General features: G+C 41.1%; 1 protein-coding gene across 4 annotated transcripts in view; it reads left to right on the top strand.

Moving 5' to 3' along the window:
• The window catches only part of hspg2 (heparan sulfate proteoglycan 2), a 168,127-nt gene extending 161,060 nt beyond the window's left edge, over positions 1-7,067 (top strand). For 2 of the 4 annotated variants that reach the window (XM_064957387.1, XM_064957385.1), the window contains 5 exons: positions 87-171; positions 1,328-1,398; positions 1,584-1,667; positions 2,283-2,386; positions 2,676-7,067. In XM_064957387.1, coding sequence (XP_064813459.1) covers positions 87-171; positions 1,328-1,398; positions 1,584-1,667; positions 2,283-2,386; positions 2,676-2,848 — 517 coding nt within the window. In that variant the 3' untranslated portion in view covers positions 2,849-7,067. Of the gene's footprint in view, positions 1-86; positions 172-605; positions 681-1,327; positions 1,399-1,583; positions 1,668-2,282; positions 2,387-2,675 lie in introns of all 4 variants that reach the window. The other 2 variants (XM_064957386.1, XM_064957384.1) reach the window with 2 other exon arrangements.
• The last annotated feature ends 9,536 nt before the right edge of the window (positions 7,068-16,603 follow it).

The following is a 16,603-nucleotide window of genomic DNA, read 5'->3' as shown; positions in this document are numbered from 1 at the left end:
TTCCTTCTCTAAAATTGTCACTATTGTAGTGAGGCATTGACGTGGTCTTTGTAGTTTAAAATCTCGGCTCTGTGTGTGTGTTGCAGCGGCCCTGACGCTCCAGAGACCATCGAGATGGAGCTCAAGGTCAACACCTCCTCCAAAGAGGGCCTGATCCTGTGGCAGGGAGTAGTATGTCCTAACCTTGCCACCGTACCCCACCCCACCACGCAGCACTCCTTATCATCCTTACCATCTAATCACACGTTTACCAATAACCCACCTTCACAAAATGACCTACCTTTTTACACTCGCATTAATAAGAATACATTTCATGTGTATGAATAGCTTTTCTAAGACTCAAATGGGTTCGCTTGACATTCAACTGCTCTTTTCTGTTTGGTTATTAATAATGTTTGGCTCTCACTGCTCACGCCTTACTCGTTTCATTGAGATTGATGCAACTTACAGAATGGCTGTCGGTTTGGCATGATTGGCTCTGAGCGAGCCATGTGACAGTCCCAGGTCCAGGCATGGTTTGACAGCACTGTTTTGTTTGCCTGCACTGCATGTTGCCTGGTTGACTCTTTGCTTCTCTCACCCGACCCCACCCCCACCTTCCCCAGGAGCCCTTTAATGGCGCTAGCCATTTCCGCAGGATGCATGCTAGTAAAAAGGTATCCACCTCACCAAAACACCTGGTAAATATGGTATATTTCAGGATATGTACTTCACAGGAGGTTGGTGGCACCTTAATTGGGGAGGACGGGCTCACAGTAATGGCTGGAATGGAATAAATGGCTTGATAATCAAACACAAGGTTTCCGTGTGTTTTGATATCATTTCACTTAATTCCAACCATTATTATGAGCCGTCCTCCCACTCCGCAGCCTCCTGTGATGTACTTCATGTATAGATGTATTGTGAGAATTTGACAGTCTTACACTACTAATGGATGACATGTTTTGAAATGTACAACAATCTGGATAAGGCTACTTGGCATCCGTTGTCTCTGGCTGGAGTAGCCTTTTAGCTATCAATTCAATCAATCTTTCACACGTTACTGTAATATGCACCATCGCTGTGGCAGCTTCAATGCTTATTGTTATGTTGCATGTAACTTAGCTTGTACTGTACTACCAAAAGGAGCTTGATTCAGGTTTGTGATCAAAGCTTGAATGGGTATAAAAAATATATGTATGCATCTTCTACAATACAGGCAACTCCACAAGTCTTAATAACAGAGAATCTGTGCACTCAGTAAATAACTAAAAATCCATTATGGTTTTAATATATCAATATACTGTCATAACTTTCCTATGTGTCACCTAAACAACTTTATTTCCAGGAGCTTGGAGATCAAGGAAAGGGCAAGGACTTTATAAGTCTTGGTCTGCAAAACGGACACTTAGTCTTCAGGTAAGAAAGCATCACTGTCATGACTGTTTTTCTTTTTGATAATTGTGGTTGCCTAAGGAATATGCCATAATTACGGTTCGTATATAACTGATTGGTAAAGTGTTTACACATAGCTGCTCATTCTCCCGTATGTCGTCCTACTGCAGTAATAATGCTACTGTTGCATGTTCCCTATCTGTCCACAGCTACCAGCTGGGCAGTGGAGAGTCTCAGATACAGTCCAGAGAGCCCATCAATGATGGCAGATGGCACAAGGTCACTGCCGTGAGGTAATGTACAATACGTGACCTTCCACTCGTGTTCTGTTACACCTCCTATTATCAGTACCTCCGGGATTCCGCCATTCTGCATTGGCAATTTTTTGGGGGGGGGATTAATCAACAATTCCCTGCATATTATACGAGGGTTTGCATATTTGACCAATCACTGCACTATTTCCACTTAAAACAGTGAAATCATTATTATATTATTATCGAATTAAACTGAGCCATTCCCGCAGTACAAAAAGAGGGCTCACAATTTCAACCAATCACCCCACATTTACCGCATAAATAGTTCAATCAAGCCAGACGTCAACAAACGTTTTCCCTCGTCAGCACATTTTCATGACAAATGTTGCCATGCAAAATCTGAATTGCTTCAGCAAAATCAAGCATTGTTTTGCCTGCAAATATCACCAAAAATCCTGGAGGGACTGTCTTTTTTTACCTTTTATTTTTCAACTCTTGTTCCACAGTGTCTTTAAAAATGTATTTCTAATGTCACTGATGGATCTATTTTGAATCGATTTTTGGTAGGGGTGTATTTTCTCAATGAATGGACTCTGCTTTGTGACAAAGTGTCTTGATCATACGAGTAAGGGTAGTTTTCTTCTGTGTGATCAGAACTGGTAAACAGGGATATATTCAGATAGACGGAGCAGCCATTCAACGAGGACAATCACAAGGCAAAAGCATCATGGTGAACACCAAAGGCAACGTATACCTGGGTACGTCTCCTTCCTGTTGGGAAAATCTCAAGTATTATATTTCAGTCTCCAAAGAGTAGGAAAATACAGTACCTTAAATATCCTGTTGGAAATGTGAACTTTACCCTTTCCCAAAGTGTCTAAATAGTACAAAAGTACAGTGTCCAAAATCAATAGGGAAATGACTGACTAAAAGAGGTGATAATATGTCTTCTCTAAGGACGTGTGTGTGTGTGTGTGTGTGTGTGTGTGTGTGTGTGTGTGTGTGTGTGTGTGTGTGTGTGTGCGCTCATGTGTCTGTTTGCTACAGGGGGAGCCCCAGATATATCTGCGATGACGGGAGGGAAGTTCTCCTCGGGGCTCACATGCTGTGTGAGGAACCTGTCTCTGATGAACGCCCGGCCGGGAGATCAGCCAGCCAGACCCATCGAGCTGCAGGCCGCCGCAGAGAATGGCATCAACGTTGGGCGCTGCTCCTCATAGACCTATAGCAGCCCCCCCCCCACACACACACACACACACCCAGAGACTATGGAGACAAGATTCAATCAGACTCACAGAGACTTGCCCACATACATACATACAGTCAGTTTGAAAAAAAACATGGTGCTTTGCTGCTACCAAAAACAAAGCTACTCAACAAAATTATATTTTGCTCTCTGTGCATTGAACCAAAAAAAAAGTGAACAAATACTAACAAATCTTCACTTGCTTAGTGCTGTATTCTCAATGAAGGACACAGGAGATCCAGTACAGTTTTCATACTCCCAGCAGTAGCTTTTAGTCATGAGAAAGAGTCAAATGCCATAGGCCTTCTACAATGGATCAGATCCTATGGAGTTGGAGATGTTTTTACAGCACTGAATTTTTATTTCTATACATATAAATATATATTATATATTTGTGGGGGAAACATGCAAACTAACCATAACTGCTCTTTGTCCTAGAGTTGATTTTGGGTTCTAATACTGTGTGTCCAGGGCTTTTTTTTTATAGGGCCTAGTTGTGTTAATACTTGCAGACATTAAAGCCTTCTTTCTTCACTTCTGTAGGGGAAATGTAGTGGTGAGCATGCTTACAGACGTGTTACGCTATTGGGGGAGGGGTCATGGCACAAAGCATCATCAAGACACATCTCAGGGGAGGACAGGATTTTAAAAACAGACAGAACGCTACTAGAAGTACTCGTGCTTTTCCATTCAACCAAATCGTTTCTGATCTGTTTCTGTAATCACTTGCCTTCCCACACCTAGCATGGTTGCCATTTTTTGTGTCTGTAAAACATTTTTTTTTATTTTTTACCTGGTGCTATTAAGTTAGACATGGAAATACGGCCCGCTAGCGGTTATTTGTCTCCTTATAATAATGTAGTACATGTGTTTGTTCATTTCTACATTTGAAAGATGATCAGTGTAAAACACATGCTACACGTGCCTACTTTCTTTCACCTCTCCTGAAGTTGGGGAGGTTGTGGTGTTCTCCAGATATGCATGAGATCTGAGGTTGGTTTTAGAATTAGCTGAAATCGTCATCGTTTAAGTGTCTCCTCTGACGTCCCATTTGATTGAGTAGATCTCAAAAGACGTCAAGGTGTTTTAAAGAATGAATGGCGATTTGTATTGTGTTTTTTATTTTTTATTATGAGTGGTTCTGAGAATTCTAAGACATTTTGTCATTTTACTTCTGCTGTCAGCCATGTGGAACTATCTGCCAGTCAGGTAAAATATCAGTTTAGTCTGAGTGTGTGTGAGTGGCTACATGTGTACTTATAAGTTCAGTATGTATGTGTTGCCCCTCAACCCCCACCCTCTCTTTAAACCCCTATAAGATGTTTGTGTATGAACTGTATATGTGTACTGAAAGCGAGTGTGTACTGTTACTGTGTGTGTGTGTGTGTGTGTGTGTGTGTGTGTGTGTGTGTGTGTGTGTGTGTGTGTGTGTGTGTGTACTGAATGTGAGTCTCGACCATCTAAATCCTCAGGAGGGTCACCGCAGAACTGCCTCAAGATGCTCCTCAGTCAGGTTCAGTAGCAACTAGCCTTGGTTACAGTCTTCTAGAAACTAACAAGTCTGATATTGAACTCTTTAACAGCTGCATCATTTTGTTAGCTGTTGTGCCTAACACTGTATGGAAGCACATTCATGCCAAACTAATTTTTTTATTGGGGTAGACACATTGGAGGGGGACTAACAGACACACAGTCAGAGTCGATTACTTTAGGTGAAAGCAGTTGCAACCTCCCTGGTGGGGTGCTCGCTAGCTGTGACCTATGTAGCTCCAATGAGCATGCTCGCCCACACTGGTTTACCTCATGACAAATATGGCATCAAAATTCACATCACGAGGTTCACAAACGTTTTCATTTTTGTAATCTTAAGATTATGTTGATTAATATTCTGAAAATGAGCACCATCAGTTAACTTAAAGTTGCTTCATTTTTATTTATATTTGTTTCTTCAAAAATGTTTTATCTTCATTTCAGGCTTGATTCTGCTGTTGTAGAGCAATCAGAAAAGCTTGGCATAATTTTCTTGGGTTATTGTGTATTGCCTCCCCACATCCCTCTGTTCCCTTCATGTTTGGTTTTAATACCTTTCCTCCATGAGTGTCTTGCTCCCCAGGCGTTCCCACCATGACCCCTCAGTCCATACAGTCTCAGTGGAGTGTCTGAGCAACAACTGTGGTAACCAACAGTAACATCAGCCCGAGAAGGGGTTGTCAACTGGTTTGTGCTAGAGCTAAATGGATGTGTACTTTGTGTATTTCTACATCTACAGTTGAAGTCGGAAGTTTACATACACTTAGATTATTTCACTTAAAATTCACTGTATCACAATTCCAGTGGGTCAGAAGTTTACATACACTAAGTTGACTGCCTTTAAACAGCTTGGAAGATTCCAGAAAATTATGTAATGGCTTTAGAAGCTTCTGATAGGCTAATTGACATCATTTGAGTCAATTGTAGGTGTACGTGTGGATGTATTTCAATGCCTACCTTCAAACACGGTGCCTCTTTGCTTGACATCATGGGAAAATCAAAATAAATCAGCCAAGACCTCAGAAAAACAATTGTAGACCTCCACAAGTCTGGTTCATCCTTGGGAGCAATTTCCAAATGCCTGAAGGTACCACATTCATCAGTACAAACAATAGTATGCAAGTATAAACACTATGGGACCACACAGCTGTCATACCGCTCAGAAAGGAGACGCGTTTGGTCTCCTAGAGATGAACGTACTTTGGTGTGAAAAGTGCAAATCAACCCTGTGAAGATGCTGGAGGAAACGGGTACAAAAGTATCTATATCCACAGTAAACAAGCCCTATATCGACATAACTTGAAAGGCCGCTCAGCAAGGAAGAAGCCACTGCTCCAAAACCGCCATAAAAATGTCAGACTAAGATCATACTTTTTGGAGAAATGTCCTCTGGTCTGATGAAACAAAAATAGAACTGTTTGGCCATAATGACATTCGTTATGTTTGGAGGAAAAATGGGGAGGCTTGTAAGCCGAAGAACAACATCCCAACCTTGAAGCACGGGGATGGCAGCATCATGTTGTGGGGTTGCTTTGCTGCAGGAGGGACTGGTGCACTTCACAAAATAGATGGCATCACGAGGTAGGAAAATTATGTGGCTATATTGAAGCAATATCTGAAGACATCAGTCAGGAAGTTAAAGCTTGGTCGCAAATGAGTCTTCCAAATGGACAATGACCACAAGCATACTTCCAAAGTTGTGGCAAAATGGCTTTAGAACAACAAAATCAAGGTATTGGAGTGGCCATCACAAAGCCCTGACCTCAATCCTATAGAACATTTGTGGGCAGGCAGAACTGAAAAAGCGTGTACGAGCAAGGAGGCCTTCGAACCTGACTCTGTTACACCAGCTCTGTCAGGAGGAATGGACCAAAATTCACCCAACCTATTGTGGAAGGCTACCCGAAACATTTGACCCAGGTTAAACAATTTAAAGACAACGCTACCAAATACTAACTGAGTGTATGTAAACTTTATGACCCACTGGGAATGTGATGAAAGAAATAAAAGCTGAAATTAATCATTCTCTCTACTATTATTCTGACATTTCACATTCTTAAAATAAACCTAACTGACCTAAGACGGGGAATTTCTACTAGAATTAAATGTCAGGAATTGTGAAAAACTGGGTTTAAAGGATTTTGGCTAAGGTGTATGTAAACTTCTGACTTCAACTGTATATACAGTATGGCTCTGCATTGGGCTATCCGATTAGATTACAAAATTGAAGATTAGGCTAAACTACTGTATGTTACACTATTTGATTGTGTTACCATTACTCATTGGGACATGTTAGTGTGTTAATTGCGGAGTTGTGGCCAAAACACAGATGAGAAACTGTCACACAAATCATGAATACATTGAAAGCCCTATATGTGTGGTCTTAATCATAAGATATACCTGGGTATGAATGATGTACTGATTATTTATGAAGTAATTATTGGCGCTTTCATTATTGATGAAGATATTATTTAACCTTTTTTGAAATGGTTAATATTGTCTGTTTCATTTTTAGATTAAAGGCAAATGTTGAAAAAGAGTCACAACATTCTAGTGAATGGAAGTGTACTACACAATGTTATTGTCCATTGGATGATAATCCTCGTGTTCCTGACCTTCCCAAGGGTTTCTTTATTAAAACAACATTCATGTGCTATTTATAATCTTGTGAGTTGTATTCTTTTGCAAGTCGTTATTTTTTAAGTAGTTGGTATTTTTTTCTCAGTCATATTATTGTTGTTATATACTTATTTTGACGCTGTAGACAGTTGCAGCCATACTGTATTTGCGGTTGTTTATTTCCCATTTAATACTTCACTTATAGTTATCGTGTGCTCCAGTCCTAGGACATTCTGGAAATGATACGATCGTTACCCTTAGATCCAGGCTGTATCACATCTGGCCGTTATTGGGAGTCCCATAGGGCGGCGCACAATTGGCCCAGCGTCGTCCGGTTTTGGTCAGAGTAGGCCGTCATTATAAATAAGAATTTGTTCTTAATAACTGACTTGCCTGGTAAAATAAATAAATAAATAAACAATTAAGTCGCCTTTTTATGTGCTTTTCAACTGTATGGGCCAGCCTTTTACACAGGAGAGGCCTGAGAAAGTGAGGATGATTTCTCTATTACCAGTCCTATTGACAAAGTTCAATGTTACCCATGGAAGTTACATCAAAATCAGGTTTCTGACATGGATATCGTCGAAGGCATAATCTCTTAATGTATATGATGAGTATCAGATTAGATAAGGCACGCTAAATTCTTATATGCTGTAATAAATCACAATGATAGCATTTGAAAATGATATTTTTATTTTATTTCTTTGCTGCTTTGCTCACCTGCATTACGTGAATGTTACATTGCAAGCGTGGATGGGGAATTATCCCAACAAATATAGGTTTCCCATGAAACACAAGCCAAAGACAAACATGTACAAATATTTCATCCAGAATAGAAGTTCTTGCATTAAGTCAAATAGTAGTGTTAGAGCCAGTTTGTGTGTGGAACAAAAATGTGTTTAAAGATATTTGATTGATTTGTTATTTTAAATCGAAATGTATTGAAATTGTATTAACATTATGGTAATTGAAACTCCCTTATTGTTTTGACACCTAGTGGCCGGTTGTGGGTTTGCCTGTAGAGTAAGTAAAGATGGCGTCAGCAACAACAGTTCGGACAGGTGTGCAGCCTGATAGGAATAGGAATATAGCCACATAGACAACAAACAAAAAAAAACGTTTCTTTGGGACTATTTTACTTTTTACCTTTCATCAACCTTGGAATCTGTGTGGTAACTGGACAATCTTATTGTGAGTCATAAATCTAATTGAACTGAAATCAAAAACTCTTATACACCGAGTCACTGGTGTCTTTCAATAATGTTTATTCATAGGACTGAAAGGAAACTTTACCGGTAATAGCAGGTACCATATTTTTTGCATCTAGTATTTTATGACATCGTCAATCTTCACTCGAAGCCCAACACGATAATACATTCATGTAAACTAAACTACACTGAGGAGTGTTGTATCCCTATGACCTGATTTCAGGTGTAATAGTCAGTATTGGCCAGTATTCAATATTTTTTTACTGGTACTATTGTGTCTTAATCTGTACCCACTCCTGAGTATATTCCTTTACAGTTAATGTCCTGTTTGTTGCACAATGTGCAGCTACAATTCAAAAGAAAGTTAGTCTATTTTGTAGCAAACCTGTACACATACAGTCACATCCACAGACATGCATTAAAGGTCCAATTGTGATCAATTAAAATTGTCAAAAAAGAACTAGCTTCTTAGCAAAGAGCACTTTCTCAAGCAAATATTTTCCTAGGAATGTTTGGAATTGGTCTGGGTGGGGAGGGGAAAACTGAAAATGTGCTGTTATTGGAAGAGAGGTTTCAAACTCTCTTATTGGTCTATTAACTAACTCCATCCCACCAAAACAGGTTGAAATTTCAGGCTGTGTTTTCAAACAGCTTTTACACTAAAGGGGTATTATCATAATTTTCACAATTTCACAGTATTCCAACCTCATAGTGTGGAAATATACACTGAGTGTGCAAAACATTAAGAACGGCTCTTTCCATGGTATAGACTGACTAGGTGAATCCAGGTGGAAGCTATGATCCCTTATTGATATCACTTGTTAATACATCCACTTCAATCAGTATAGATGAAGGGAAAGACAGGTTAAAGAAGGATTTTTAAGCCTTGAGTCAATTGAGGAATGGATCGTGTGTGTGCCATTCACAGGTTGAATGCAATGCAACTCAATATTAGGAAGGTGTTCTTAATGTTTTGTACACTCAGTGTACATATGACAGAAACACTCTCACACTGCACATGTTCAAGCCATGATATGTGCAAGGACTACATGTGGTGTGCACTTGTTTTTGGCATATGTGTACATGCATACATGTGCACATACACACAGTGGTGGAAAAAGTACCCAATTGTCATACTTGAGTAAAAATAAAGATACCTTAAAAGTGAAAGTCATCCAGTAAAATAAGAGTCTACAATTATTTGGTTTTAAATGTACTTAAGTATCAAAAGTAAATGTAATCACTAAAATATACTTAAGTATAAAAAGTAAAAGTATAAATCATTTAAAATTCCTTATATTAAGCAAACCAGACAGCACGATTTTCTTGTTTTTTAAATTTACGGGTAGCCAGGGGCACACTTCAACACTCAAACATCCTTTACAAGCAAAGCATTTGTTTTTAGTGAGTCTGCCAGATCAGAGGCAGTAAGGATGACCAGGGATGTTCTCTTGATAAGTGCATGAATTGGACCATCTTCCTGTCCTGCTAAGCATTCAAAATGTAATGAGTACTTTTGGGTGTCAGGGAAAATGTATGGAGTAAAAAACACATTATTTTCATTAGGAATGTAGTGAAGTAAAAATGGTCAAGTCAAGTAATAGATACCCTAAAAAAAATACTTAAGTAGTACTTTAAAGTATTTTTACTTTACACCACTGAATACACATGCACACAAATGTTTGCTAGCAAAACGACCACCACACCTTTTCTTCCTTGGAGCCACACCATGTTCCTTGTAGAACTTTATCACTGCAGTCAGCTTATCTGTAGAAATTCTGAAACAAGAAAATACATAATTTAAAAGCCCTTAATATGTGCTGAAAGGCACAACGTATTCCCAGCTCTAGTATTTCTATTCATGATAGAATCCAACACTTTTTTTCCAATTTTGGCCTAAAATGACATACCCAAATCTAACTGCCTGTAGCTCAGGACCTGAAGCAAGGATATGCATATTCTAGATACTATTTGAATGAAAACACTTTGAAGTTTGTGGAAATGTGAAATTAATGTAGGAGAATATAACACATTAGATCTGGTAAAAGATGATGCAAAGAAAAAAACATGCATTTGTTTTTTTTATACCAACATCTGTGGAATGCAAGATAAAGGCCATAATGTGTTATTGCAGCCCAGGTGCAATTTAAATTTGGCCACTCTGTATGTGCAAAATGATGAGCAATTGCATTTCATAACTGTGCACTCTCCTCAAACAATAGCATGGTATTCTTTCACTGTAATAGTGAATGTAAATTGGACAGTGCAGTGAGATTAGCATAAATGTAAGCTTTCTGCCCGTATCAAATATGTCTAATGTTTTTGTTACTTAAAACCTCATGCTAATCATATTAGCCTACGTTAGCTCAACTGTCCCACTGGGGGATACCGATCCCTGTAGTGGTTAAATACTTGGGGGCGGCAGGTAGCCTAGCGGTTAGGGAGTTCAACCAGTAACCGAAAAGTTGCTCGAATCCCAGAGCTGACAAGGTATACATATGTTGTTCTGCCCCTGAACAAGGCAGTTAACCCACTGTTCCCCGGTAGGCTGTCATTGTAAATAAGAATTTTGTTCTTAACTGACTTGCCTAGTTAAATAAAGAATAAAAAATACCTCAAACTGTTTAATACTGTTGCATCCCCAATAATAACAGAAAACAACAAGTTGTATTACTCTAAAGAACACTTACCTGTAGGACCTTGAATGTTCCTCTGCAGATTTGCTGTCTATCAAGAAAATATGATGTCCTCCTTTTCCTTTCATTTTGTTTTCCCCTTTTCGAGCTGACAGAGGTTCATGGAAACGGGGATCTTGCCAATGAGCACTAATGTTTTAAATCTGAAAAATAAGACAAATAACAATATATAATTATTTACCATTCAGTCATCGTCATAATCTCCGAGACAATACATTTTCAATAACCTGTACTCATTGAAATGCCTGTGTGAACACACACAAACTAGTATTGTAAATGGTTCATGTTTGCTATAATGTTATGTGCTAACATTATTGATGGCCATTTCATGCATTTCTGTAACCAATCTCTTACCATCACACACAAGTCCCAAAGTTACTAGCTAGGTTGCATGGGCTACACGTCCCCCACTTCCCTCTCACATGCCACACATTCACTCACACTCGGCTTTAATTTGCTAGTCAGCCTACTTGAGCCTCATCATTTACTTTTGACAGACGCTCTTGTCCAGAGCGACATACAGTAGTGAGTGCAGACATTTTTCCTACTGATTCCCTGTGGGAATCAAACCCACAACCCTGACGTTGCAAGCGCCATGCTTGCAGGTGTCAAAAAGTACTATAGTGGGGGCGAGGCTATGAAGCAGGCAGTGGAGGTGCAACAAGTGAGAGTGGAGAGAAGAGTGTCATGCTGAGGCTGTGAGGGTGGTCCAGGAGATACAGGTTCAAGGGAGAGAGGGTGATTACAGGGCAGGTGGGCGGCGATATGGTATGCATAGGTAAGAGAAAGCTGTTGACGTTCATAGCAAGGGCTATCAATAGCACAGCTGAGTCTAAAACAGAGAGGATTCTGCTAATAGTGAAAGCTGCTGGGAGACATCTGAGTGTGACAGGGTTGACATGGGAAGAGGTTCGAGATGACCTCAATCAGTCGAGGGTGGAGTCATGTATTACTGGTTCTTAGTTATGATGGTAATACTACAATGGAATGTTGGAAGCCTGTTGGCTAATGGGCAGGAATTCAAGCAGTTCATTGTAGATATGCCAGCCAGGTCTGATGTGATTTGAGCACAGGAAACATGGCTCAAACCAACTGTTGAGTTTATCATATAGGGATATGTAGTGGTTCGCAGCGACAGAGATGTAGGGGGGGATGTGCCACCTTCCAAAAGCAAGGACTTCCCTACATGATGCTAGGCAAAGGTGTTGATCAGGATTACGTGGTGGTGGAGGTGTGGTTGAGAGGAGGGGTGATAGTGGTAGTGAACTACAAATGAAAGATCTGGTGTGCCTGAATGATGGCCGAGGGACCAGGATTGATGTAGCCACAGGGAAAGAGTCTGTCTTGGACCTCACTCTGGTATCTAGTGCGATGGCAGGAATCTGTGAGTGGGAGGTATGGGAGGAGTGATCATTACCCCATAGTATGCACGGTAGGCCGGAGGAAGGAGGAGGTGTCAGTGGATGGAGTAGGAAGGTGTGTTTTTGGAAGGGCAAAGTGGGATCCGTTTCAGAAGCTGAGTGAGCAGGTGATGGCTCGGGTGTATATGAGAGGGGATGTGGATAGTATGAATAACTCGGTGAGAACAGCGTTAGTGGGGGCAGCTACTGAGGCTATACTGTTAGGGTTCGTTTCTTTCGTCCTTGTCAATCATCATTGGCTCATTGGTGAAATTAGCATTATGACAATATATTTAATGAAATCCTTCAAAAGCATTTATTAATGCAATTGCAGACAGAAGTTGACAAACAGGAACATGGCACGCATGTTTCCGAGTAAGTTCTGGATCAAACAAAAGGTCTCAAGTTGTTTTATTAAACCGAAGTCCCACCTTAGTGAGGTCACTGACTACGTCATTACCTTTTTACTCCTGAGAGCAAAACCCTGCATCCATAGCTATACAGACATAGAGTTTCAGTGTTATCTAAAAGCTAGCCAATAAATATCCCCTCCCCTAAGTTGATTTATTGAAGAATGTCTGACTAGTCTCTTACCTCCCACACTCTCCTGCAGAGTTCTGTCTCAGTCACACATGTCTGACCCCTCCCCTTCTATTAATAAAACATAAGCATAATCAATTATTCTAATACATCAAACATTTTGGTACAACCCTTTTCATGACCCCTAGATGAAGGAGCTAAGTAGTCCCATGGTGGACGGAGGAGTATGGGGAAATGGTGAGGAGTAGGAACAGGGCATTTAGAGTACTGAAAGGAACACATAACTTCCAACATCTAATTCAGTATAAGCAGGCCCAGGCCCTGGTGAGGAGAAATATCCGTCAGGCAAAGAGGTCATGTTGGCGTCAGTTCTGTGACACCATTGGAGGGGCGACACCAGTGGGAGAAGTGTGGGGGATGATTAAGAGGATGAGTGGGGTCAGAAGGGAGTGGGATTATCCAGTGTTGACGAGTGGGAAGGATGTGGCAGTAACAGATGAGAAGGCAGAGATAATGGCCAAAGCATTTGTCGAAGTACATAGCTTGGCAAATTTGGCAGAGGAAGGGCAGAGGAAGAGAGAGAGAACGAGAGAGGAGCATCCTGGAGTGCTGGACGGGAGGGAGGATATAAATAATGCGTTGAATGCACCATTTACCATGGCAGAGGTGAAAGGGCAATAGGTAAGGCTGGATTAACTTCACCTGGGAAAGATGAGGTGTGCTATGTTATGTTGGCCCATCTTAGTGATGAGGCACTGGATAAGGTATTGGTGTTGTACAACAGAGTGTGGGAGGAGGAGAAACTACCAGGCAGTTGGAAGGAGGCAGTAGTGGTACCAATCCGGGAAGCCAGGGAAGGACCCAACGAGGCCAACAAGCTATCGGCCAATAGCTTTATCACATGTATGTAAGATTATGGAACGTATGATTACGGAGAGTCTAACTTACTTCCTGGAGAGCAGGGGGCTAGTATCGCCACATCAGAGTGGGTTCAGGACGGGTAGGGGAACTATGGACCCAGTGCTCTGCTTAGAAGCAGAGGTCAGGAAGGCTCAGGTGAACAAGGAGACTGTTGTAGCTGTCTTTCTTGATGTGGAGAAGGCACATGATAGGATGTGGAAGGAGGGGTTGTTAATCAAGCTTGATAATATGGAAGGAAGGAAGAATGTACAAATGGGAGGAAGAATGTACAACTGGATAAAGGATTTCCTGTTTGGAAGGTCTATCCAGGTGAGGGTGGGGAAGTCTCTATCAGGCAGCTACCTGGTGGATAACGATACACCACAGGGGAGCGTGATTAGTCCTCTGTTGTTCTCAACCCTGATCAGTGATGTTTACTCTCAGGTACAGCTGGCTATTATTTGCTGATGATGGGCCCTTATGGGAGAGGGGAAGAAATGTGCCATACATAGTCAGGATGGTACAGGAAGTAATTGACGAGGTAGAGCGGTGAGCATTTATGTGGGTATTCAGGTTCTCTGTAAAGAAAACTCAAGTGTTCTTTTCCAGGAGGTAGGTGGGAGATGAGGTATGCTTGCGGTTATATGGGAGAAACTTGGAGAGGCTGGGGTCCTTCAGGTTCCTTGGGGTGTACTTTGACCCTAGACTGACCTGGGCAGAACACATTGAGAGAGTGGTGGGAAAGTGTAAGAAGGTGCTAAATGTGATGTGCTGTCTGACAGGGAAGGAGTGGGGGGCTGGCCGTTCCTCATCGAGGACCATGTATGTTGTATTAATCTGATCTATAATAGACTATAGCAGTATAGCGTATGGTTCGGCAGCTTGGACCTTATTGGAAAGTCTAGATGTCATACAGAGGCAAGGACTCTGAATATGTAGTAGGGCGTTTCAGACGTCCCCGGTGGCTGCACTACAGGTGGAGATGGGAGGGATATGCCATTGCAGATTAGGAGACAGCAGCTGGCAATGAATTATTGTGTCAACCCAAAGGGACATGGGGTGTCTCATCCTTCGAAAGGGATTTTACAGGCATGCTGGGAACATGAGCAAAGACAGAACACAAGCTTTTGTGGGTGGGTGGGTAATACCCAGGTGAAGGAGATGGGACTGTATGGAAGGGAGTTTAGTCAAACGGTAGCTATTCCTGTAAATCCAGCAGGACTACTCTCGCCTCCGGTAGTTGATCTAGAAGTGTTGGAGAGATTACAGAAAGATAGGGAGGGTTTTGATCCATCTGATTTGTTTAATAGACATCTGGATACTGTGCATCAGGATGTTGTGGCCATTTACACAGATGGTTCAAAAGATCAAAGGACAGGACATACTGGGTCAGCATTTGTAGTACAGGAATGTGGGGTGAAAGTCAGGAAATGTATTACAGATCATGTGGCTGTATATTCGGCGGAGCTGAGGGCCATACTGTTGGCCTTGCAGTGGGTGGAGGAAGTCAAGCCAGTCAGAGTAGTTATTTGCTCTGATTCATGTGCAGTGTAGACCTTATGTGATAGGAAAGCATTCAACAGGAAAGTGTGATTATTGATCGTGGATCATGTATCGCTACAGTGTGGACAGTATCAGAGGGAAAGAGAGAGGCTGAGCTCTAGTATGAGGGAGAAGGGGATACAGAAAAATATTTTCAAGAGTATATTGACTAGAACGTCATTAGATATAGTCTCAAATATTATTATTTAAGAGCAACGGGGCTGGCAGGTAGGATTTAGTTTCTCCCTGTCTCTGGCCCACACTCCAGTACAGTAGGTGGCGGTAATGCACCATAACATTGGATACCAACAGCCAATAAACACCGCCGAAGAAGACCAGCTCCAAGCACAACGTTACTATATATCTCTCGTGGGAATCCATTGATGCAGTAGAAAGCTATCGAAAGTGTAGGCAGTAAAGTAGGGACAATGTGTGACTGACTAATATATGATGGGGTTTTAACAGATCTGAAGAGCGAGTGACAGTGGTGCCGGAGGTTAAAAAAAAATGTTTTACCGCCCATGTTATACTACAGTATTTTTGATTGGGCACAAAGGAAAATCATCCCATCAAATAGGCCATTGCAGCTTGATTCAAAACAAATAGCGATTTCGGTGTAGGTTTTGTTTGCGCAAATACGATAGTGCCGCTATGGTAAAATAACTCAATCCAGTGGAATACAACGATACGAACGCATATTTCAGAGAGCGCTCCGTAAACCACGCCCCAATCGGCAGAGCTAAGGCATGTTGGACTTGAGCACTTTTTAAAATGAGGAACAGCCTCTCATTTTACAATGGGTCCTGTGTAGCCTAGTTATGCCAATATATTTGAGACCAGTGGTTTGCAATTAATTTCGTCTTTGACTTTATAAGTAAAATATATTTGAGTTCACAATAGATTATACCAGAGGGATGCATCGTTTTACTAGGATACCTCAACTATTGGGATCATCTTCTTACCACCAGTGTTTGGAATACATTGAGCTCGTTGACGAAGTAGACCATGGGACGCCTTTTTACACGGAGATGTAAACTATGCGATTATATTGGAGACGGAGAATAGAACATGCCTGAGTGTGGCGGTGTTTACTGCAATTTTTCTGGATTATCTTCTAATCAGAACATACATTATTTTACTCAACTAGAGATTTAAATAAATGTTTTTTCATTAAAAGATGGGCCCTGCTGACATGGACTGTTTCCTCATCGTATTCACCTTATGGTTATCAATGGCTGTTGGTTATTTACCTAGTAACAAGAAGTGAAAACTAAACAAGTAGTGAAGCAATAGA

The sequence above is a fragment of the Oncorhynchus masou genome, chromosome 33, assembly GCF_036934945.1.
Source record: "Oncorhynchus masou masou isolate Uvic2021 chromosome 33, UVic_Omas_1.1, whole genome shotgun sequence".
In the NCBI taxonomy this organism is placed as follows: Eukaryota; Metazoa; Chordata; class Actinopteri; order Salmoniformes; family Salmonidae; genus Oncorhynchus; species Oncorhynchus masou.
This window is presented reverse-complemented; position numbering and strand designations above follow the sequence as displayed.